A 25,556-nucleotide genomic window follows, 5' to 3' on the forward strand; every position below is an offset into this window, starting at 1 on the left:
AAGCAGATTCCGAAGATGGACTAACGATAGAGCCATGCAGACAGGGCCAGATCCCCGCAGAGAGGTACAGCCACAGGGTGGGACAGTAAACAAACAAGAGTCTCAGGCTGGAAGGGGCTCAAGAGGACTTCTGAGTCGACTTCAATGCTACTGCTGCCGCAGCTGCTGCTGCTGTCCTCAGTGCTGTGGACACTCGTCCAAGGATGAGGCGTCCCAAGATTAGGCGTAGAAGGTCTGCCATAAACAGAAAGGATGTTTCCATGTGCTTGATTATGCTTTACCTAACAGTGCTTTTGTTTGGCTTTTATTCTGTTTTGTTTTGTTGTACACAGATTGTTGTATTGATGCATTACATATCTTTAGCATTTATTTAAAGAGTGTGTACTAATATAACCGACAGTTAATTTAATCTGACTTGTTGATTGATTGTTGTAATTATCATCAAAAAGGAAGCGAAGAGTGGTGTTTTAGGGACTTTTTGATCACAATATATTAGTATTAACCTAGTAATGTTCAAAATGTTAATATAGTTATATGTTTACATTGACTTTCATTATTATTGTTTGCTTTACATAAACAATACATACAACTCAATTTATTTCATTTGTCACTGGACAATCTTGAGTAAAATGCCAAGTCATATTAATTGAAAATAATTACGTGCGATTGCTTTAAAATATGTGGTAGTATGTCTGTATATGTGGTAGTAGCCAAGAGTAAAGCCAGTAAAGGCTTACTATTGTTGTAGAGATGCAATTAATGAAAAAAAAGAGAAAATAAAAACTATATAATAATTTCAATTGAGTTTTTATTTGTCTGCTTTTGTGTGCAAATGTAAGCAGTTTACCAAAACTACGCCTCAAAACTAGGAATAAAACTGCATGATATTGAGAGCAGAGTTATTTTTTAATTTAAGGTCAGACAAGGAACATCTTTAACATCAGGATCCACTTGCCGAAAATCTATCGTATGTTCACCGGGATGGGACGGAAGTAGTGGACACCTTACAGGACTCGGGACCAAAGCAAAATATGCTCTCATTTGCATTTCTCTGAATACGCTTTCAAAATCGTTAAACACATTCATCACAAGACGTGTCCACAGAAACAGTAGATTTATTGAAGGAAAGACAATCCCCAGCACCCTTGTCTTGTGGAAATATATGGAGAACGGGGAGATAATGTAAATCCAATAACACTGCAAACGTAGACTATGACCTTAATCCAAAATCAATGTTCTAAAAGCCAATGTCTCCTTGTTTTTTTACAGACCATGTGCTTCCACAGACGATATTGTACACTTACAGGTATCGAAAAAAACCAAATCCCCTCATGACTTTTTATAACGACTTCAGGGAAGTTCTCCCCGAATGCAACACCAAAGTCTAATAAAATGTAGTAGATGTTTCTATGAAACAAAAGGAGTAACTCAATTGACCTCATAATGTGCAGAAGGTATAATACAGGGATATATTACCTATAAACTGTCTGTACTAGTCTGAACTATGGTTAATCTCAAGAGGCAAACATTAATCGGCTGCATTCAGTGTAGAACACAAGACATTCAACCACTTTGTATCTTTTCCTCGCTGAGGGTTATTTTCAACGTACCACAATAACCACATGTTCATCATTAGTTGGTGTAAGTAGTAGGAAAAATTATAGAGCAGAAATGTACAACGAACACAAGAAATGTTTTCACCACTGACACATGATTGGGTTGTGTTTGATTTGGTTTGCATAAACGTAAATAAATCTTTGAAATGTTTGTGATGAATTTGTAGATTTAATTGCTGTTATCCTGTAATTTAAATGTAAAATTCTCATATTATGCAAAATGTAAACAACCTCAGTCCTGCAAATCTATATCACCACTTGTAAAATCTAACAAACAAAAATAATCACAAAGGCTTTTACTCTCGTACACCAAGCTGTTTCACAAGCTGATAAGTGGGAGCCAGAACCACAATCCAAATCGTATTTTTTGGATTGCTTGCGTTTACACATACAGGGTATTGTATGGTACAGATATGGGAGTCAGAATAGATAGTTGTGTAAGGTGAAGCTCTCTGGAGTCATTGACGGATCAGTCAGATCCCTATCCATGGATAGGGAGCCCGCTAGACTGTTCACCTGCTCCATCCTCTCTGCCTCCAGAGACAGGCCGAAAAAGGGGGACAGAGAAGAACCTCCTTCGTCAGCGCCTTGCGGGGACATGGGTCCCTGATGCAGCGTACCGTTCTTCAGCCTTCCCTGCTCGTCTGCCTCTTTGCTCTCACCTTTACCAGCCTCGCCTCTCCTCACGCTCTGCCTCCGGTGGCCGCCGCCGGCTTTGACCTGGCCGCCTGAGTCTAGCCCCGGGTAGGCGCCAGATCGGGCCATGGCCTGTAGGAGACGCTGGAGGCCGTTGGAGCCGTCGTTGGCGACCTGCTGGCCGGCCAGCGCCGCCTGACACAGCAGCTGAGTGTGCAGGCGCAGCTGGGCAATGTCCCGCTCGGTGGCGTCGCTCTGCCGCTGCAGCTCCTTTGTGCGCAGGGTGATGGCCAGCAGCCCCGACTGGCTCAGGATCTCCGCCGTGTTGAGGAACCGCCGCTGGCGCACTGAAGAGCACTCGGACGGTGAGTCTGAGAGCTGGCCTGCTGCATCTGCAGCCACCACCGCCACCAACGTGGGAGAACCGGCCCTCCCCTGTCTCGGGCGGAAGGGGCTGTGGCTGACTGAGGACGGGGAGTAGGAGGTGGGGTAGGAGGACGACGAGGAAGAGCACGAGGAGGAAGGCGATGGTGAAGAGGAGTGTGAGGAGGGCAGGGAGGAAATCTGGGAGCTGGAGACAGACGGCGATCCCAAGGCGTCGTAGCTATGATGGGAGCAGCGATTGGGCTTGGTGTGGTTGGCGGGGGGCTTGGAGCCGCGTCGGACCTTGTGCTGCGAGGGACGGAGGTCTTGGTGGCGGCCGTGCCGGTGGTGGTGTGAGGACAGATGTCTGGTTGTGGTGGACACGCTCTCCTTCTTCAATTTGTCCTCCGTGCACACCCTCTTGCTGTGGCTCTGACCCTCCCCACCGACACCACCTCCCCCGCCCTCCTGGCCGGCGGCTGGGGCTCCGGCTGACTTCCCCTGCGCATGGCCTTCCTTCCTGGGGTGCGGCGCGATGCGGGAGTACGAGTGGAGGATGGGGAGGTAAGAGTTCTTGGTGGAGCTGTGGTGGTGGTGGTGGTTCTTGCCGCTGGTTTGGCTGGTGCAGCCCTTCTTGTTGGCTTTGCTGAGGTTTTTTACCGGCGCACGGTAGGTGGTCAGGGTGGAGGAGGAGGAGGAGGAGGAGGGGGCAGTGACGGCTGGCTGTTGGATCACCAGGAGCTGGGAGGGCCCCTGGAGGCCTGAGATGCTATGCCAGCCTCCTGCCCATGATGCTAGCTGTTGATGCAGCATCTGCTCCTGCTTGGACTGTAGGTTGTCAAGAGGGGTTTTGTTTTTTGTTTGTTTATTGTTTGTTGGTAAGGGACACACAGCATGAAGGGATCAGGAAAGAAAAAGGGAACAATGAATACAAAGAAGGTTAAAGTAACAGTTCATTTCTATCTTTCTGCTGATTAAATTAAAACATTCCAGTTTTTTCAACCTGGAAATAATCTGAAACCTATTCTCAGATCATTTTGGGTCGAAGATTGAGCGAGAATGCCGCAGGTGAAATTCACGAATACGGGCTGCACGGTAATCCTTTGGGGCAGTGGCGCCCTGTCAACGGACAGCTCCAAGGGAGGTTTCACAACAGTTCTGTGGTTGCAGGAAAAGAACAGTGAGTGAGTGAGAGCTAGAGATAGGATACTTGTTTTGGAATACAGAAAACTTAGTTTGGCATTATCGAAAAGAGATGGAAAAAAATGAAAGAAATAAGTAGATTTTTCTGTAGGGATCTGTTCCATAATGTTAGAATGTAATCTGAGCCTGTCAGTGACAAAAACTAGAACTTTAAGAGGACATATATTGACTGGGTGCTACTGTCCCAAAAGATTATGTGTCAGCTTGGTTTTTTGGCTGCAGTGTTTTCACTCAATACTGGACCAATTTCAAATATTATTGTCTCTCAGAACAGAAGAGATACTTCGGAATAAGAATCCAGGTTAAAAAGTACACTTAAGTTTTCCTAGAACTGTATTCATTATCAGAACAAACTGAACATACATTTTAGTCTTGCAAGCGCCCATCTGTTCTACATGGCTCCATTTTAGCGCTTAATTACTGCGATTAAGCAGAATATCTTGGAGAAGAGGGGTTGTTATGTCCATTGGTGGTTATTATTATAATTAGTATTATTCACAACATCCCCTCGGATGATTCACAGCATGTATATTCTCACGTTATCTGAGGCCCCCAGAGAAATGTCCCTGAATGTCCAAAAGAATGGTATTTAAAAGGACCTATTAAACAAAATAGGGCCTCATTGTCAATGCAGCGATTGCTCCCCAATGATTAGCCTCTGGCAGAGCCAAGTGCTAATTCATATCACCATTAATACTGCAGTTAACTCACTAACAAAAATATCCGTGATGCACATTCCTCAGCATGGACTCATGTCAGATGTAAACACATTCTTGTTCTTTATTTTAGAACTTCTCCTGAACCCTGATAGGCTTTCGTTTTGGCTTTGCAATTAGTCATGTCTAGCTCTGATTTGATGAATCCAATTTCATGACCGATGACTGGAAGATCAATGATTAATCAAGTATGGATGTATTTTACCCTATTGCTTAAAACTACATTTTATGTTTTTAAGCCTAATTGTGCTGTTATTCTGCAAATATTTCATGGTATAATAATGAGGGTTTAGTGTTATGTGCGTTTTTGTGGGGGGTGTTATTAGAATAAGCCTGTTGTGTCCTTTGGCAGTTATTGTTTATTAAGGCTTGTACCAGACATTACTTCATGGAATATCTCACCGGTTTCACCACCAGGTTTTTAATGACATAGACGGGATTGTGCCCCTCGAAGCGGCCGACGCCCGCACCGCCGTGGTCGCCGGCGGTAACAGAACATCGGCTGTTCTTCCCGTGTTTCTGGCTCACGCTGCTGCACTGGTCATCCACCCAGTCCGAGCCGGCCTCTGAACGGACGAAGAAGAAGAGGGGGAAGCATAGGTTTGTGGTAAGGGTGTTTCGGTGGCCTGCCGGTCCAAAGGTTTCTAGATTCAAACCACTGTCTGCAGTCTAACTCTAACGACATTCCTCTCTCCCTGATCATTAAAGACAATTATGATGGTATTTAGCCTGTGCTAAATGAGTAGGATAGGAACAGGTGTTAAAGGTGTTAATGAGAGATGGGTACTTTATTCACATCCCTGAGAGCCAAATAAAAATAACGAAAGATAATGTTTAGTGCGTGTGTGTATGCAGGTTTGTGTGTGCAAGTAGAAGGAAGGGGTTAAAACTTTTTGCAAACAACAATAACAAACAAAGAAGAACAAAAAACACATCCCCAGGAAGGAGTACTGGCTCACCTGAGTATCCTGAGTCTTTTTCCGAGTCCTTCCCCGAGTCGAAGAGTGACAGCTGTTCCCCCATGTCCCCCATCCCTCCCAGGGCCCCGGGGCTGGCCTGTGTGCGGTGCCCGCGGTCGGCCCGCACCGTGGCACTGTTGCTCCTGTCCTTGGCATTCTTCGAGGTGCTCCGCCCGACCCTCTCCCCAAAATGCCCTTGTTCCTTTGGCATTCCACACCTTTGGAGGGAACACATATATCCACAGGGGAATACAGTGAGTGAGAAACACGATGACGCATAGTGAACCTGTACGTACAGGTCAAGGGAAGGGTTATTCTGGGTTTTCATGCTGGCGATGCCTGTGGTCAGACACCACGCACACCCTTGACTGAGCACCCTGGAGAGTTAAAGGGGCAGGAACTATTTGATCCCTGTTTTAAATGACCTACTCTTGAATCTTTCACTGATCGCTGGAGATCAGAGGACACGTCAAGCTGTGCGCCGATGCCGGAAACATCTACAATTCGTTTTTTCGATAGCACGGCCAACATCGGTTTTCAGAAAAAATAATTGCATAGCTCGATATAACAAATTTGTCTGAGGCAATTCTTAAAGTTGCATTGCAATATGGCAGGATATCCTGTACCTTCCAATTTTATTTAATTGTTTTCCCTCACAGTCACCTCAACCCATCTTACATAAAATATATCATTCCAGCAATTATTTGGGAAATACAATGTAAAAAGTAAATACAATGGCAATATGTGGTTCTACTGCCATCGAACACTAAATCTGAGAAAGAAGATTTAGTCGACCCTGGAGTACCTCCGAATGAGGCAGGTGAGGGCATCTCTCTCTCTCTCTCTCTCTCTCTCTCTCTCTCTCTCTCTCTCTCTCTCTCTCTCTCTCTCTCGCATTAGTAGTGTTATACGGTGTAACTTACACTTTGACCAAGCAGAAACAGAATAAATCACAAGCCTTATTCTCTGTCACCGTAGGTCATTGATAGAACTTGGAGGGGAGGGGAAGGGCATTCATAAAAGTGGGAAAGAATTCATCTGGAGATAATCATCATGTCAGAGTCAGGAGGTACGCAAGCAATCGTCTCCATCATCGAAATAACAACGTCACAGAGGCTATTAAAAACCAATGTAAAATTAGACAACACATTCATTATTCACCATGTGCTTTATAAATGCCAGACATGCAGTTTATCTGAACTTTGGCTGATATTGCTATGATTTAATGCTATTGCGTTGCGTTGGTCCGCCGTGGTGAACCAGTTGAGCGTGCTGCCGGAGGACGGCACCATGTCCCAGCGACACTGTAACCGGAGTTCCACCCCCAACTCTCTTATGTAATACTCTGCTGCTGGTCCACGGACATAATGGGTCCATTAGATCACCGTTTAATGCGTCCATAACTATCTATTCAAATTATGTAATAATGTGTTGTTGAATTAACTAAGAGATAGCCCTACAAGGCATACAATAAAGTACAGTGGCATGTTTTACCAGGACAGAATTACTTGTTATGCAACACAAGACTGGTATGAAAAGATAACCTGTAAACGACCACTATGTGAACAACACACATTTAAAAAGTTTTTAATTGTAGGCCTACTACAAACGATACTATGCAAAAAATAAAAAAGAAAACATGACTCTTACCGAGGTGAAGTCTACTTTATCTTCGCATCTAAGAAAAGCAACGCGCTGTTCACAAACCAATCATAGATTCTTTGCGTCAAAGAAGCGAAAGACTAGTGTGTGTAGTTTCAGGACAACATAATCTAAAAATTTAATTTAGATATCTTCCGACGGATCATCAAGGAGTCAACAGTAACGACGGGCAGATTCGGGCAGCAACACTTGCCGTCAGCGCACCCTCCAGTAGATGCATGGTGCTGCTGTGGACACGGGTACCTTGAAGAAAACGCGTAGTCTGATGTTCCCAAAGCATCCATTATGTCGATTACGCATGGCGACGCCCCCTAATCTAAATAATATTGTCCCCGGTGGTGTCGCCCCGAGAAGCGTTGACGTAGGTATCGTACCGACGTCAGGGCCAATCCCGTGCCAAGACACGTGTGCAGGCGGGACCCCTGTACCGTCCACGTGAGAGCATGTTATTGCTCAGGATACTGATAGTGTCAAAACAATTCGTGAGGATTCGTGTCAGCTTGACATCATTATGAGTCGGATTTGGCTAAGATGCTGTGATACAATGAATCGTTTATATCCAATGTTGAATGTAGGCTGATGAAAATACTAGTGATGCCCTGTGATGGACAATATTTTAAATCAAACCCATCTTCGATGGTTTCCCTGTATTGAAAAGCCGTGCTTTTGCATTTGTGTTTTAAGTGGAGTGAGTCACTGACGAGTTTTGACAGTCCCAACTGTTGGCGAATGTGTGCATCAACATGTGAGAGAGCAGTGGAGGCGTGGTGGATCAACGGTAGCACGTGTTCAATGCCGGAAGTACCTAAAAGACGGCGAGGCTCGTGTGTCTGAGGTCTGTTGCTGTCTGTCTCTCAGACACACACACACACACACACACACACACACACACACACACACACACACACACACACACAATTATGTAATATATTTTTTCGGTACTTTTCCTGACATATGGCACATTTTCATTGACGACTGTAGGCCCACGAACTACTGTATAACCTATGCAATCATTTCAGCCGTTAACATTTATTCATGAAAATCCGAAATGATTTTCAGTAAAATGAATTGTTGCGTTCTTGAAGAAAGTAGTCTAATCGGGATCGCTTTGAACTCACTTTATTTGTTAAAGTATTTTGGTATGGTAACTATGAAGCAAAAGATGAGAATTGTATGGACACGCGTGTGAGCGACAAACAGCAGACCTCTCTACTTAACTCCCTAGTATGGACTGCCGGATGTTTCTGATCTCGTTGGCTTCAGGTCCTGCTTAAATACTGAGTAAGCGTAGTCTATATGACGTATTGGTTTCGCCCTCCTCACCTGTCTAAAGGTGCTGCCCTCTATGGCTGGAATAGTTATAGCAGCTCAACATGTCGGGTCCTGCTTCCTAGTAGCTATGTGTGGTAATTTCGGCCTATGTGTTCGATTTTACTTCCTAGTGGCTATGTATGGTAATTGCGGCCTATGTGTTCGATCCTACTTCCTAGTGGCTATGTGGTAATTTCGGCCTATGTGTTCGATTCTACTTCCTAGTGGCTATGAATGGTAATTGCAGCCTATGTGTTCGATCCTACTTCCTAGTGGCTATGTGTGGGTAGCTTTATGTTTAAAATACGTAACAGAATATAATAGACTGCTGTACTGATAAAATTCCAAGCTACTAGAAGTTCAGAGTAATATATCTGGTAAAGGCTGCTTGAAAGAATCCCATACTCCCTGAATGCCCCAGGCAGCATGTGAACATCCAAACTAATATGACTTGAGGCTTCCCATAGATTAACTTAAATAAATCATTAATTGACTATCACTTTCAGAGCCCTGTATGTGTGGACAAATCCTGTTCAATCATACAGCTTGTGTTGATGGTGCATTTGAAATGTGTATGGTCATTAATATAAGACTCAAGACGTACACACAAAGAGCATTAAAATGAAGAGATAAAAACCATGTATTCAATCATTGTCTTTTTGGAATTACATTCATTCACAAATAGAAATGGTTGCTTGAAAATAACGCAATTGTAAAAAGTACATTGCTTTCGAGACATTTTGAGTTTCCTTAATTTTGAGAGGATGGAAGGGACGTGTTCCAGGGTAAAAGGAAGATGGGGGGGGGGACAGCAAGTTTAAATGTAACACAGGAAAACAAAGAGACACTGAATATATAACAGAAATTATTTCCAAATGTCAGGACAAAGGATCCTACGAGTAATGAAAAAGTTTCAAAAGGGCATTACCCGCCCCCTTGAACTCTTGCCAATCGCTCAGTAGCAAAGCACCAAGTACATTGGTTGCACAAATATTATTTCATTTATTCATTCACAACACACCTGGTGATGAAATGTTGAAACGGTAACCGCGCTACCGCTGAATGATATGACTCACTCACGCAGACTTAGATAAGTTTGAAAAACGGAAACAAAAAAACAGGAAAATAACCATAACAAGACTTCCTTGGAGGTCAGATCAATTGCACTGAAAAAAATAAAAAAAGGTAAGAAAAAGGGGCCAGGTTCACAATGCAGGCGGCCCCCCCTGTATGCCGTGTAGCCCCTCTGCCATAGCACCCAGACCAGCAGCAGAAAACACCATCACATCAGGCAAACTATACAGCTAGGTCTTTAGATGACCCGTGACAGATGATCTCAGCATCAAATACCAAACGTGAAAACTTCCAACGCTTTGAAAGCCTGCACTCCTGAATACCGATCCGATTGTTGATTATGAAATCACCATCTGGCACGTTATATAACCCAATTCATTTGTTTTGTCTTTTTTTTTGCAGCCTTGGAAAATGTCACATTATGCTCCTAATACTCAGAAAGCTCGTTCTTAAAGTGCTGTCCGTTAAGGCTTAAGATGCTCTGGGTCGATTTCAATTCATAAATGCTTCGCTACACTTGGCGTTGGCATAGCAGGGGGGGAAGTCACGGTCTGTACGAAACTGAGGTCTACGTTGAGTAACTAAGTGCTTACTGACTCCCTCTCCTTTAAAAAATGGCAGCTGTGTATTTTTCACTGATGAAAGAAAAAAAAAGAAGGTAGAATTAGACCCCTTGCATTGCAAATAAACGAAAATAAACAAAACAAAAACATATACATCTTGTGCATTCAGCAATTTTCCCCCAATTCCCCAGCACTCTTTTGCTATGTAGCGTTGGACGTCGATAGATTAAAGAGATCACATTCGTAGACGAGATCAAACGATAATACATGTTCTAAAGTTGATATTGCATAAGATAAAAAAAAAAAAAAGAAAAAGAAAAAAAAGAAAGGACGCGCCCATTCCTACCCCTTCCTGACGATTCTGCACTGTGATACATCTTCACAATCAGCCGCCATCTTCTGTCTGTTTCCCAATGTGAGAGCTTTAATTCCTCTAGTCGTTTTTCGGACCGGACTTGGGCCGGTCCATTAACGTATACAATCGCGCGCACACGCACACACACACACACACACACACACACACACACACACACACACACACACACACACACACGTTGCTGCCTTATGTGCTTCTTTTTTTTCTCTCAAATCAAGCGATGACATTCAGTTTGGATTTCATGCCAAAGTGTTCTCCGAATATAAAGAAAAATAAGGAGAAGTAGAATCATAGCCAACCATAAAGGGAGAAAAAGAAACCCATTCTCTAAATGCTACACTCCGCTTCCAGGAAAGAGCACTTGAAGAGTCATTGCGATATCTGCATGGCTTAGTATAATACCATGACATTAAGAAGGCGAGAAAAGAGGGGGGATATAAAAGAAGTTACTGAAAATAAACGGCTTGGTGTTACGTCCAAAAAAGGGGGGTGGGAGAAACCAAAAGAAAAAGAAAGAAAAAGCAGCAGCAGTTTATAATAGAGGCCACCCAAACATAGATATATGGTAGACCTGATTGTATATCTTTTTTCTTATGTGTGTGTGTGTGTATACTTGTGCAGATGACATAGTGAGGTACTGAAGGGTCCAGTTTGATACAGTACAGCCAGCATGCTAGCAGGCTTGTCCGTAGTGTGGACGACAGAGCTGTTGACGTCTGTTTTTTTTGTTTGTTTTTTACAGTATATCAAAACAATATGGCTGCCAGGTTTCAGGCACTTTCTTTTCAGTTCCTTTTATTTGTTATAGATCCTTTTTTTTTTTGATTGGACACCCGGGTCAGCAGACAGTCACCTTGCGTTTCTCCTACATGTATTTCCGTTCGTGTGTGTGTGTGTGTGTGCGCGCGTTTGTGTCAGTGTGTATATGTGTATATGTAGGGGGTTGAGATGCTATCACTCTCTTATGCTGGCAGAATAGGAGAACTGTGGGAAATGCGCTTGATTGCTGGTGTCTTCGCAGTCCAGACTGTTATCTGTGGAAACAAAAAGGAGCAAGGGTGAGTACGTGCAGGAGACTTCAGGTCCCTACAGCGATGACCCCCCCGCCCTCCTAATGAGCGACCAGTCAAGAAGACAGTGGGTAGCACACGTACACTTGTCGGGGGGTGTCAGCGTGATGGTCTGTGCGGTGAACTCGTCGTCGAAGTAACGGGTGTCCGTCTCGGACGTGACCTGGGGCTTGAACAGCGGGGTGAGCTGCAGAGCAGGGGGCAGAGGACTGTGTTAGAGGTTGGATTCATAGACCCCCCAGATGACCATATTTGTATGTTATTAAGAGTTGACGGAATAGAGATATTAATGATTCAAGCATCTGTCCAACAAAAATTTGCCTCAGCAGATATTTTACATGCCTGCATATTTCAAGAATTTTCCTTACTTTTTTGTCGATCACATCCTGCCAGTTTATGGACACGAAGAAGGCATGGCCCATCACTTCTTTGGCATCATTAGGACCGCCCCCTAACCTGTCAATCAAGAAAAACATTTTTATTCAGGAACTCATCGGACACACACACACACACACCAGAGCCAAGTTAATACAATTTATTGTTGCCTGTGTCCATACTATAATTATGATTCCAAAAGCCATGAAAGAAGAGTACTAGATTTTCTGCTTTATGGACAGAGATTCATCTTTCTTTAACAATAGCATGAAGCTTCAATACTAGGAATCTAAGTATTAACTCCTAAAAGTCACAATGTGTTACATTTCAACTAGCACATATCTTATCTGTACATATCTATAGTCAATACTGATCTATAGGGATTTCAATAATATAAATCAATAAAATCACATCCTATAACTTATAAATCGAGAAAAAAAAAAGCCTTTTCTCCTTGTTTACATGAATCTTCCCATCGACACTGGGAAGCCTCTCACTCAAGCCGCTGAACTGCTTGAGCTACACTAGTTTACTCACTCAGTGGCACAGCCAGTGAGTGTGAACACAAAACACACACACAAATCTCCGCCTACTAACTGGGAGGGGCTCAATCTTACACATTGAAACCTTAAGAGGTTCCATTCCCAGGGGGTCACCCATGCAATAAACGTATACACGCACGGCATTGTAGGATGCTCTGGACTAAACGTGGCCTACGGTATTATCGATCCCAGAGAAGGTATGGATGGAACAGTACTGGAGCAGACGGGCCGCCTCCTGAGGAGGGCTGCAGCCCCAGTGTGGTGGACAGCGGGCACCTGCCCGAGAGGCCTACCTCTGCTTGGGGTCCTTCTTCAGCAGGCCTGCCAGCAGGGCCTTGGCCTCAGGGGCCAGGTTCTTGGGGAAGCGGATCTCCTCCATCAGGATGAGCTCGAAGAGGCGCTCGTGGTCCTGGTTGTAGAAGGGCAGCCGGCCACACATCATCTCATACATGACCACGCCCAGGCCCCACCAGTCCACCGCCCGGCCGTAGTCGTTGTCCTCCAGCACCTGGGGGGCGGAGGGTGGAGATTCGGTTTAACAATGCCCACCGAGAATCTGTTGGGGTCGACCCCAGTCAAGCCCCCTCATCGTGATTCAAAAATAAATAAACATATGCGTGGTAAATTCGCCTTCTGCAGAGAGTTGGGCTTGTTGGTTTAGGAGTGTCTAGGGCCATGTCCAAACACATCTTCACTAGTGAAGGCTAAGATGGTTGAAACGGAATTATGTCATAAAAAAAAACATTGTAAAGTGTTGATAACGAATACACATTTCAATAAGGGAGCGAAATGCTGCCGATGTTGAAATCAAGAACTGACGCTCCAAGCCCAAAGACAAATCCTAGTGGAAAGTTCCCCCACTTTCCTTGGTATTTGTTTGTTTCAAGTCATGCAGATCTTCTATGTTTGACACAGCTTTCACCTTTCAATTCACTCAACCCCACAAGAGCATATTAGCAAAAGCTCTTGATACAAACATCCAACTCCAAGTGTCACTTGGACTCAATTCAACAAATGTAACTCTGCAATCAGGAAGTTCTCCAAAAACAAATGGTCTCAACTCTGTTTATCTACAGCAAACCTCTGGAGTTGTCCGTCACGTCAACTCATGTCTATTAACCCAGCCGCAGTATTGCGCAACGCGACCGCAGTAGTCTACGGCGTGACCGCATAGTTGCGCAACGTGGTACCACAGAACATGGCCGTGCGAGTATGCAAGTCCTTGAAGAGCACCTATTATGCTTTTTCGACTTTTATGACCTATAAACATTGTTATAATTATTTATAGTCATGTTTAACCATAGTAAAGTGTCAAATAATGACATACATGCATTTAGACTTATTCCCTGCTGACCATCTGGGGTGGCTGTGCAGAGCGCTAAACACTAGGGATGCCGGTCGCCATTCATTTGTTCAAATTTCCGGGATTTATCTACGTAGAACAATCCAGATTTTCCATGTATGGTAATCCTGCAACATGCTCTTCCGGAAGGTAGCCAATCACAACGGAGTGGGGAGGAGGGGGAGGGGGCGGAGAAGGACGAAGCCGAGTGTTGACAGAGAATGCTGAGAGCGCCCAGATGAGAGGAAGAGTTTCCTCAAAATCTACATCGTTTTTGTGCTGTGAGTCAGGTTGCCCTATAGGAGTCATGAATAAGAAATTAAGACCAGAACAGTAGCATAATAGGAGATCTTTAAACACTCACCTCGGGCGCTAGGTACTCGGGGGTTCCGCAGAAGGTCTTCATGGTGGCGTCCGGGGTGATGCCCTCCTTGCACAGGCCGAAGTCTGTGATCTTTACGTGGCCGTCCTTGTCGAGCATTAGGTTCTCCAGCTGAGAGGGAAATTCCACAAATAACGAAATGGGTGGGAGTTGTGTACACCATCTTTTCACCTGATCTGCAAAATTGGTTCACAATTTCACAGATCTCTTTCACACCTAGTCCGATACGGGTTTGACTATTAGAATTTTACAACAATCGACACTGTTCCGATCCCAAAAAAAATGGGAGTAACACCTGTGTCTGAAATGTTGTCCTATAAATAAACCACAGCCTACACCCAGGAAACCCAGCCTACGTGGGGCTGGAGACAGAGCCTTATAGAGAGGCCAGGACAAAAGCAGACGGAAGTTTCTGCCTCTCACCTTCAGATCCCGGTACACCACGTCACGTGAGTGGAGGTACTTTAGCGCCGACACGATCTCGGCGCCGTAGAAGCGCGCCCGGTCTTCCGTGAAAACCCGCTCTCGCGACAAGTGGAAGAAGAGCTTAAAAATGTCATAAGGGCAGGAGAGCAAAGAGGGAGGGAGGCGTAAGGAAACATTAAAACTGAGTTGATCACTTATGGTGAGTATGAGGCGCAAAAGAGAAACTGTTAAGAACATATGGGAGGGGGAGGGTAAGATCTTTATGGTTCTCATGATGAGTCATCTGTCGATTTTCACGTATGACTCAATTCATGTATTTGGCACGTGTGCGTGAGTGTGTGTGCATGTAGTCACCTCTCCTCCGTTGGCATATTCCATCACAAAGCACAGCCGATCGTGCGTTTGGAAAGCATATTTCAATGTCTGGGGAAGGAGGGGGGAAAATGGAACAATAAGAATAAATCGTCAACAAACTTTGTTTTCGAGAGCGGAATAAGGCCTTGAATCGAGGTTCGCTACGCTGTTCTCACCGTGAGGAAAGGGTGTCTCATGTTCTGCAACACTCTGCTCTCTGTAACCGTGTGCGCCACCTCATCCTGCGTACATGCACACACACACACACACACAAGAAAACTGAATATGAGAAATCTTCGTAGATTCCTAGCTGAACACAAATAATCTAGACATTAGTAATTGGGGCCGTTGTATGTAATATATTGAAGATGAAAATTAAGGCATTTAAATATAATATTCCAGAAATTAATTCTGAATATGATATAAAATAACAAATAACACAGTTCTCCAATCCAAGTGTTCTGGATTAAGTGTTTGCTATAACTAAATAGTAATGGTAAGCAGATCTTTCTGGATTTACCTTGGCAATGATGACCTCTTTGCGGAGGATCTTCATGGCGTAGTGGACGCCGGTGGACTTCTCTTTGACTAGAATCACCTTGCCGAAGGTCCCCTTGCCCAAGAGCTTAAGGTATTCAAAGTCACTCATGTTCTGGGAGGGAGTGAGGGGAGAAAGAGCCGATTCAGCTTCTTTCTTCTTCATTACCTTGCACAATGATACACTGGAACTTTAGATGGATAGGAGACATCCCTTTTCTTTAACGGAAATGTTTTTAGCTTTTTTTACAATCCAACTGCATGCGTTGTGAAATTTTTATTTCTACCAAGCCTTTTCACAGGGTCCGACAACATTCCTTCCATTGCACTCAAATAAAAAAAAAGTCAGTTCTCTGTTGGCACGTTTACCAAACAATATTCTGGCACAAAATCGAATAAAGATGTTGCAACTACAAACTTCATCAAGGTGAGACCCTAAAATCCCCACACAACAAGTTGACCGCAACAGTGTCTCTCTCTCTGTCTGTCTCTCTGGTTCTCACCGTTTTGGTACGGCTCTTGGACATAGCCACCTCCATCTCCTCCAGGCTACACTCGCTGGGGGAGCCAAACAGGTCCATGGGCTCCTCGTCCTCCTCCTCACGCATCTTCAGCCCGTTGGCCACCGCCTGGATGGCCCTCATCCACTCCTCTCTGGGGAGGGGGGGAGGTGAGAGAAATAAATTATAAGTTCATTTGTTCCTTTAGTTCACGACGTCATCTGTAGTATCTGCCGTTATTAAAAGTTATCTAGGACAGTTTTATTTGACAGAGCAAACAGGATAAGGAGAGCTACCATCAACCAGAATTTTAATTAAACTAGTACAATAATATATATACAGCGCTTTTTGCACACAAAGACCCTTATTTATACCATCATACATATATTGGTTCATTAGAAAGATATGCATGCCATTAGGACATTGGACGCTGATTCACTCTAATTCACTTTTAATGTCTTACAATAAAGTGAGTCTATGAATTATTAAGCAGGGGTGACCACATTGGAAGACTTACTGTTACATTGGATGATTGCATGGCTGTCAGTTTATTTTCCATTCATATTAGGTGTTTTAGCTATAATGTGTGTATAGCTCTTGTTTACCTCTCGTCATTGGTGTCTACGTGAAAGGTTCGCTCAATGAAGGTGGTCCACTGTAGGCAACGGATGACAAATGTGTTGGGCCGGGGTCTTTCAGTCTTCATTAACTGGCATTCTGTTACGGGGAAAGGGGATGTTGCTAAGATATTCTACATTTTACATTAATACATGCCACGATATCTTTGAGTTACTGCGAGTTATCTTAGTATATGGGAATGTACTCTGATTAACACATGACCCGTTGCTAATTATAATTATTTATAGAATTAGCATTTTTTAAGGAACGGTAATTGGTTGGTCCTCTTTGCTTATTGGACACAGTTCCTTCTTTGGTGACGCTTCAAAAGTCCCCAACACCCCTTGGTTTTGAAAATGGGGGATACGCAACCCAATCGATCGCAAAACGACGGGAACTCAGCCATGAAAGCAAGTTATTTCCCTAGTTACTATCCAGCATGGTCATCCTTGAAACTGCTTGCACAAGGCAATAGTTTCTTAAATATACAAAAACAAGAGCCTACAAACTGACCTGCCACTGAGAAGTTATTGAGGGGTGGTGAGCTCTGGTCATTCAGATCTGGCTTCTCCTTGTAGCCGATGAAGGAGCCATCACTTTTTAAGATAAAGTACCTGGGCCTCCACGTCTTAATGTACTCTCCTGGACGCAACAGAAAAAAAATGTTTTGGAACATTAATAACAGGCACAAAACGATGCACAGTTTCATTTGAAAATAAGTCAATTCAGCAGCCGAAGCCCTAATTTTGTAGAAAATCAGGTTTTCTACCTCTTTTGAGGAGCCAGCCCTCTTTGAGTGTTCTGACTTCATTCATGGTGGAAAGAAAATGCTGTTTTTCAGAGAGGGTCAGCAAAAGGAGACTGGGGAGGGGAGAACGGCTTTCTGTTGTTGCCTTTTCAGGTCTCAGTGAGTGTCAACAAGTTCAAACACCACCTGCAGAATGTCAAAAGTTGTACAAGGGAATAAAAAAACGACAACAGTTAAACAAACAGAACCTGTGCACTGATCAATTTGTATTACTCATGATAGTATTTTGACCAAGTCAAACTTGCACAACTGTGTTCAGACTATGAATATCGAATCAGATGGGCTGTTTAGTGTTTTGACATTTCAAGAATCTGTCAGTGTACCCGGAACAAAACATGTCGTTTTGGTGTGTAACCTCATCCATGTAAACAAGGCCACGTTTAATGTTCACCAGCGTTATCTCAGCAGTCCGGGTAGCTCACAATTATGTCATCTCTGCGGGTAATATTTATTGGTTACAAACCTTAACTTAGGAGTAGTTATTAGTAAATCAACACGAATCAAACGAAAGCAATTGTAACGGCTGTTTATGGCTTGATATGGACATTGATCTCTAAATAACTAAAAGGTTACATCATAAAGATGTCTCAAACAACGAAAAGGTAAGGAAATAGTTTACCTTTTGCAAGGCCGCTAAACGTTACATTTACACGAATGCATTTTAACCAAGTGGACTTTAGTTGACTCGCACTTTACAAAGTATTTTCAAGTTGATAGTTGATTTTAAACGCAATCTAGAGCATAAGTGCCATTTCTTCAACAACAGCAGTTCCAGTAAATTTAACTTGGTGAACGATACTTGCACTTATCTCAATGCAATCCGAGTTAAAAACACGTTGCGGTGGATTGAAGACGTTGAACGCAAATTAACAATAATCTCCTCGTTTAACGACTCCTTCTATTTGGTGTAGCAAAGACCCCTTTTTTCACATGCAAATATCATGGCATTATAAATAAAGTGTCGGTTTATGGAGAGAGATTAATGGCTTACATTCGCGATCATATGCCTTTCTGTGCTGGTAGCTTGCTAGTAGCGAAACATGCCAGTCAGTGACTTATCCGATCTGCTCTGCGGTGAACACACTCCAAAGTAACGATCCGCTTATGCTTTTAATGACAAAGCGGAAAAATGTGAACACTGCACTCTCTCTTTACCCCACGTTGCTCTTGTCTTAGAGCAGTTTTGACAGGCTAAATCCAGAGCAGGCCATCCACCCAAGAAGGAAAACACCATGGGATTTCTTCTTCTTGACATTTGTTAGTCAGTGTTCGGTCGGGCCACACCGCCCCCTACAGGTAAGGACGAGGTGGGCCTACATGTTTATATCTTCATTTAGAAACACCTTTCTTTTGTCATTTCTTCTGAGTAAATCCTTGGACACAATCAAGGTCGACTTCAAGGAAGTTTTCTAATCTAAAGTATTTGCTGGGGAATTCCAAAAACACATTTAGTGATTTAGTGATAGTGACAATGATAATGTTAGAATGTCCATTAATGTAAGCAAAGGACGCACAAAGTCACACCTCTCCTCTGTTTTGGCGCTGCAATGGCGGAATGAGCTCCCTGCCGAGGTCAGGACTGGAGAGTCGCTCAGCAGCTCCCGCAAGAGACTCAGGATTCACGTGTTCAGATTGTACCTGGACTCTGCATGACCTCCCTCTTTACCCCACACCTCCCTTACCTCCCCTCGCTTACCCTTCTAAAAACACTCTCTTATGCACTTATTGTATGTTTCTACTTCCTGGCACTTTAAAATAGAACTTGCATTGTGTAGCATCTTACCTGTGATATCTTTGTTGCATACAGGAAATGGGTTAACCTAGCAAGTGCTTGGCACTTGTTCTATGAACATCCTTTCTGAACGACAGCAATATATTGTTGTTTCATTTTCTCCGACAAAGAGAAAGAGAAACAGTACGTATTGCAAGTCGCTTTGGATAAAAGCGTCTGCTAAATCCCCTAAATCGAAAGGTAAAGTAAGAATAAATACCAGACATTAAACACGAAGAACACATTAAATGTAACACGTTTTATGTTATGTTAAGGTAATGAAACAAGTTGTTTCTCAACAATGATGATGCTGTTTTTTTATTAAAGACATTTTCTCAACATCTGGGAATTCTTATGATCTAATAAACCTAACACACCAAAACAAGGACAACCAAACATACACATGGACACACGCATGCAGACACACTCACAGCAACAACAAAAAAATCTAATGTTTTTACTGATATTATTAGCAATGATTTGAACTCAATATACAATATTTTTTGTAGGAACTCTGAAGGAATTTTCAAACATTTCTCAGATCCTTTTTATTGTCAACGTACAACTCTATGCAGCATGTACTGAATAATGGACAAAATACACCCTGTGGCAAACATTGAATTCATTGCTTCCATCTCTTGCAAATCTTCAGACTTCTGATCCTTGTAAGTGTTCAATCAATGCTGAAAGTCAAGTATGAAAAAGGTTATATTTTATTCATCGTCAAGAGCTTCATTGGATGTTACTTATAATGTTATTGTGTAGTAATGTTTTGTTGGTGATTGTTAAGTAATTAATCTTGAAACGATTCGTCATTAAGGGAAGACATTGTCGTGTTTAAAAATGCCACAGCATTTTTCATGAGAGCAAAACAACGTTTTCATCACCTAGATTACAGAATATTCTAATTGATTAAGGATTACAACGCTCTTGAGTCCTGTCAATATGGCGCAGTATCACCAACAAAAACTCCCATAATGCATTCTGACAAACCCTATACCCCTTTATATTGACACTGTTGGACTCACCTTTGATAATCTCCTCCTTCACTTTATGAAGCTCTTTCTTCACCTCCAGGAGGATGTCCTTTTACAAACACAAGCACATGTAACACACAGTTTGTGTGTTTAGAAAATTAGAAAACAAGAGCCCAAGATCTGCTCTATGTCTGTTAGACCCCAGTTCCATCAAATCATAACATTTATATCATGAAGAGGGGAATTATAAATATTTAAAACAAGATGTCCCAAACCAACCTCTTTGAATTGTTTCATATCAGTCCTTTCGGGTGTTGGACTCTCTGGGTTTGTTTTCATGTTCTTCATTCTTTTCAAGAGACACAATTACATGAAACAGGATGAACAACAAAGGAAACTGAAAAACCACACTCTCCAGCTGAAATAAGAGTTGCCATTGCTGATAAGGATCAGCAAAATTACACTAACAATGCCATCAACAATTCATCCAATACATACATATAGATTAGTACATTTAATCAACCGATTAGATTACATCTCATTGACGTCAGATATGATGTGTGATCCCAAAATAGTAGTGAGACGTTCAATATGAGAGAGAGAGAGAGAGAGAGAGAGAGAGAGAGAGAGAGAGAGAGAGAGAGAGAGAGGACCACTGTACCTAGCTTGGGAGAACGGGGAGACAGGGCTGGTTGTGCTGATGCTGGGTTCCCTCTGCATCACGGTCGAAGGTTTAGGCCTGTTGAGACACAAGCACAGCACTCAAGGCCAGATCATTGATGATAGATGATGTTCAAGGCGCCAAAGAGATCTTTTTGGTTTGATAATGGATGGATAGCGGATGGATAATGGATGGATTGGCATTCTTACCGAGGCAAGGTAGACGAGGCCTTTCCCTGGGGCTTAACAAAGGTATCTGGGTTGTGGAATAACATGACGGAACATAGTAATGGGATGATTTTTTAGTGTATCCGTTTTTCCATGCATGTATGAAAGACAACGAAGGATAGCTGCTTTGTAAAATATTAAATATAATACAATATTCTGAAATTCAGGGAGGATTTTCCTTTGTTCCTGATAGCAAATGTTGGAGATTCAGTTTATCAATTGATTCACTTTAGTGTGGCAACGTAAAGGCTTGACACATTGTATACTAAGATGGTGTGATCTGGTCTTTAAATGTTTTAAAGGGCATCTGAGAAAAGGGCACACGCTCACCAATTGGTTTTGATGGTTTTGATGGCAGGGAGTCTGAGCCTTCCTATGGACAGAACAGACAGTTCCGGGGATCATTTAAACATTTAGGCACAATCCTCTTTAACACATTTATTCGACCCTTGATACAGGATACCTTCTTCGAGATATGACTTACATTTCTTGTTTCATCCTTTTTAACTGCAGGAACATCGGAAACCTTCCTCCTATCAGAATAAATCGTCATTTTGTGCAAGGCAGAACTGCTACTCTGAGCACAATCACACCACAGGGATAACATCCAATCACACATGATTCAGTAGTTAAAAATGATTTATTGCTGTCGGGGTAATTAGTCTCTGGCAAGCTTACCGTCTGGCAAGTATGGCACTCATCTCTCCCATGAGTCCTCCACCACCTCCACCTCCTCCACCTCCTCCACCAGAAGCTGGGGCCTCTTTCGATGGGGAGGAGGCGTCTTCTTCTTTCTAGAGGTACAGAGGGAACACCATGACCACCATGATCACCTGACACCCGGCAGGGCCCTGAAGTTGGACCCACCTTCGAAGCAGATCAGACCGGTTCCCGTGTTCATCTAATTTCATAATAACTGTTTTAACTCCTAGACTGTTAAATAAGACACGTTCACACAATTTGTAACAAAGAAATCGTGTTGGTTCATATAGACTTAGGAAGTTGATTCAGAAGATTTGAAAAAGCAAGAGCCTTGGTCTCGTGACAACTTTAATTTGTCAGAGATCTTTGTAGTGTAATATGGTTTCAGTTATGCAGGGGGTTCAGCGTTTATCAGCGATTAGACGCTACAACCTTCTCTTCAGATGATGTTGACCTTTGCCGTCGTCATTACCAGCCTTAACCCTGACACTCACCTTCGGCGCTTTACGCAGTCTGGCCCCTGCCAGAGCTGCTGCCAGATCATCTCCGCCAAACCCTCCTCCTCCTCCTCCTCCTCCTCCTCCTCCTCCTTCACTGCCACTAGGCTTAGCCGAGGCTGCACCGAGTGGGGGAGGTGCAGGAGGTGCAGGAGGAGGTCCTGGGGGTGGAGGTGGACACGGAGGTGGTGGTGGAGCTCCGGCCGAGGAAGGAGCGACTTCTTTGGGAGGAGGAGCAGGAGGCGCTGGTGGGGTAGGAGGAGCTGCGGGAGCAGAGGGAGGGCTAGCGACTGGCCTCGCCCCCTGACCGCCCTGAACTGGACCTATAAGAGAAGGCGGAGTTTGGGCCGCTATTGATCATCGATCACTTTGTAAACACACATATGCGGTTATTAATTAAAATTAACCTATAAATACAAGTTAAATCTATTCAAAACAGTTAATATCAGAATTACTATTATTATTATTAGTAGTAGTAGTTGTAGTAGTTGTATGTTGGCTGTCATGGCACTTCGTTTTTTCACTAAACAGTACATCTAGGATTCTAGGGGTTGATCCTAGGATGTATGACAATCAATTGAAGCGTCCTTTTTTAGCTTGTCTCATTTACCTGTGTTGTTACCATTCTCCAGAGTCTCCAGAGCATGTTTGATCGAGTTGGAGAAGAGTGGGCCCTCTTCCTTACTGCCAAAGTTAAGTCCCCACAACTGCCGGGAATCCCGCAGTTGGAAGAAATTTGCAGAGGCCAGATTGTACTTCATATCCTTGGTAATTGCGCAATTGATCACCACCTGTCAGGACCAACATGTGTAGTGTGTTAAAAATCAAATATTATGTGAATAGTGGTTATAGTATAATAACGCAGAAATTACTTAACTGTGAGCAGAATCTTTTAAAAAATCTTTCTGAGGCAAATGTGTTGCAGTACACAATATGAACACTAGGCGGAACTATTGTGACTATGTGCAGCTTGCAGAATAACTGTTTTCGGTGGTGTCATTGTTTCGACATGAACGTGTACTGTAACTTAGAGTACATGTTATTGTGTATTATAACAGTTCTCGCTGTCAGAGCAAGTTCTTCTCAGTAAAGTCAGTGTGAGATTGTGAAGCTGCTAAACTCCCTAGAGTACAACAGATTCTGAACTAGATTAGACCACAACCGCGACTTTCTGCGACCGTAGTGCCAGGATTAGTTTTTAGCTCTGGTTTTTTTAAATTTCTGTAAAGAGGATATGCCTGGCGTGAATAACCTGTGATGATAATTATATTAAGCTGCTGTCACGGCACGGCCTGACACGCACTTCCCGTTTTCTAAGGTCAGTTTCAAATCATCTCAACCAATTATTCTCACCCAAATATGCTGCAATGTATAGGCTCTTTTTTGTGTATTTGCGTGTGCATGTGGTTGTTTTTGTGTGTCCATGCGTGCGTGCGTGCGTCTGTAAGTATGTGCGCAGACATTGCCAGAATTTGGGGACATTTTGAAATGATCCATTTGGTTAACCCTCTTTTACCAGTGTCACACCTCATTCATTTGTATTCCAGAATAGATACATAATAATCAGGCGAGCAGCGAGAGAGAGACAGCAAGGGAGGGAGAGATGAGGTCACTATATAAGACACATTTTCTGCAGGTCTTTACAAAATCTCAAAGGCCTTATTTGTCACCCTAGTCCTATCCATGAAGGCCGCTACTGCTGTGTGTGTGTTTGTTGGTGTATTTGTGCGTCAATGTATACATATGTGTGTGTGTATGCGAGTATGCGTGTGGGTGTGTTTACGTGTGTGGGTGCGTGTGTACGTGTGTTTGTACATGTGTGTGTTTGTTTGTATGTATGTGTAGGCATGGGAATGTGTGTGCATGCGTATGTATGTGTGTATGTATGTGTGCATGCGCACATGTATGCGTGTTTAGATGTATGTGTGCATGTGGGTATGCGTATATGCATGTGTGCATGTATATGTGTGTATGTATGTGTGTGTATGTATATATGTGTGTTTATGTGTGTGTATATATGTGTGTGCGTGTGTGTGTGCGTGAGGCTATGTGAGTAGCAGTACCTCCTGGTCGGCCTGCATCTTGCGGCCCACCACCCTGAAGGTGTTGGCCTCTGGGCTGTGGTAGATCTGGACGCGGCTGAGGACGGCCGTGTCGGAGCCCACGGTCACCCAGCGCTTGTGTGCGTCGTCATAGGTCATCACGGTCGCCTTCACATTGCAAATACTGGCCTCGCTGTTGAAGGGGGGTACAGGGGGCATTAAAGGTTGGGTAGGTGGTGGTCAGTGGAGGTGAGGGACTACACATTTGACAGGGATGGAGGAGGATATTGGACAGGAGCGTGTGAGAGTGTCTCTGAGGTTGAACCTGTGAGGTTCTGAAACTTTTAATTCTCCACACACGATTGAAAACTTTAAAAACGAGAACAAGCCTTTTCTTCACTTCCAACCCACACTACTTTAGAAGATCCTCTATTGTAAATTTGCGCACACTTATTTCCATTAAATTCCACACCCCCTTCACAAACAATAAAACAAAACAATGCAAACAATAGTATCTACATATCTAAGTTATGGCCACTGTATAGGCTGTGCAATGGTCTGAACTAGACTATAGCAACTCACAACTCACATCTCTAATTGCTTTCCTATTCATGGTACATCATGGCGTCAAGGTCTGTGACTCAGTCATAATGCAAAACTCTCTATCTGTACTCATATTCATCATATTCTACTATGGAGCCAGACAGAACCGTCCTTGAAAAGAGAAAGACTCACCCCATGTTACCCTTTCAGCCAGTATGCGAACCCGGCACACACACCCTGTCTTGACAGCCTGTTGCACAGCAGCCTCCAGTAACCTGGCTGCTTTCACCACACTCATCGAATGCTTCCTTCTTCCTCCCTGTCGAAGCGAATTACCCACACTCACTGTTCAATGCAACAAACTACCTCTCTCTCTCTCTCATTCTCTCTCTCTCTCTCTCTCTCTCTCTCTCTCTCTCTCTCTCTCTCTCTCTCAATCTCTCTCTCTCCTCATCTCTCTCTCTCTCCCTACTTATCAAACGTGTACATTTTATTTTGGGGTGTCTCTTTTCATTTGGCAGGTGGCAGGCTGCTGCTATTGAAATATTTGCTGTTGTTGATGTTCCTGTGTCATCTACATATGATTATATATCTGCCGTATTGTTTTTATTTGTAGTATTGTTCTTTTTTGGACTTATGGCTCTGGTGTATACGAGAGCGTTGTTTCGGTTACGCTGTGTTGATGTTGCAGTGCGTTATGTGC

The 25,556-nt window shown here is 43.4% G+C and overlaps 3 protein-coding genes across 5 annotated transcripts; all 3 read right to left on the reverse strand.

The window, feature by feature from the left end:
• Window positions 1-928: 928 nt before the first annotated feature.
• LOC307077516 (CLOCK-interacting pacemaker-like) lies at window positions 929-7,318 on the reverse strand. The gene is made up of 4 exons (XM_079738948.1): window positions 7,144-7,318; window positions 5,494-5,711; window positions 4,937-5,100; window positions 929-3,443 (listed from the first exon to the last, which is right to left on the reverse strand). Exons 2-4 carry the CDS (start codon window positions 5,702-5,704, stop codon window positions 2,037-2,039), a joined length of 1,782 nt encoding a protein of 593 aa, XP_079595074.1. The 5' UTR covers window positions 5,705-5,711; window positions 7,144-7,318; the 3' UTR covers window positions 929-2,036.
• A 1,843-nt stretch (window positions 7,319-9,161) lies between these two features.
• On the reverse strand, window positions 9,162-18,669 carry LOC307076627 (RAC-beta serine/threonine-protein kinase-like). Of its 3 annotated transcripts, none has more exons than XM_079737691.1 (14): window positions 18,589-18,669; window positions 17,395-17,559; window positions 17,139-17,267; window positions 16,613-16,724; window positions 16,011-16,161; window positions 15,491-15,676; window positions 15,147-15,212; window positions 14,971-15,039; window positions 14,614-14,736; window positions 14,173-14,301; window positions 12,760-12,974; window positions 11,918-12,005; window positions 11,634-11,736; window positions 9,162-11,513 (listed from the first exon to the last, which is right to left on the reverse strand). In XM_079737691.1, exons 2-14 carry the CDS (start codon window positions 17,438-17,440, stop codon window positions 11,434-11,436), a joined length of 1,497 nt encoding a protein of 498 aa, XP_079593817.1. In that variant the 5' UTR covers window positions 17,441-17,559; window positions 18,589-18,669; the 3' UTR covers window positions 9,162-11,433. The 3 variants fall into 3 exon arrangements, with proteins under 3 accessions (XP_079593817.1, XP_079593818.1, XP_079593816.1); XM_079737692.1 differs by having other exon boundaries at window positions 15,491-15,622; window positions 18,425-18,659; XM_079737690.1 differs by having other exon boundaries at window positions 18,425-18,659.
• An 813-nt stretch (window positions 18,670-19,482) lies between these two features.
• Window positions 19,483-25,185, reverse strand: LOC307076756 (uncharacterized protein). The gene is made up of 12 exons (XM_079737861.1): window positions 25,046-25,185; window positions 24,332-24,503; window positions 22,879-23,059; window positions 22,266-22,591; window positions 21,748-21,863; window positions 21,554-21,602; window positions 21,400-21,442; window positions 21,052-21,097; window positions 20,843-20,920; window positions 20,461-20,530; window positions 20,233-20,290; window positions 19,483-19,887 (listed from the first exon to the last, which is right to left on the reverse strand). Exons 1-12 carry the CDS (start codon window positions 25,048-25,050, stop codon window positions 19,853-19,855), a joined length of 1,179 nt encoding a protein of 392 aa, XP_079593987.1. The 5' UTR covers window positions 25,051-25,185; the 3' UTR covers window positions 19,483-19,852.
• Window positions 25,186-25,556: the final 371 nt, after the last annotated feature.

Source organism: Pollachius pollachius (assembly GCF_949987615.1).
Source record: "Pollachius pollachius genome assembly, chromosome: 6".
NCBI lineage: Eukaryota > Metazoa > Chordata > Actinopteri > Gadiformes > Gadidae > Pollachius > Pollachius pollachius.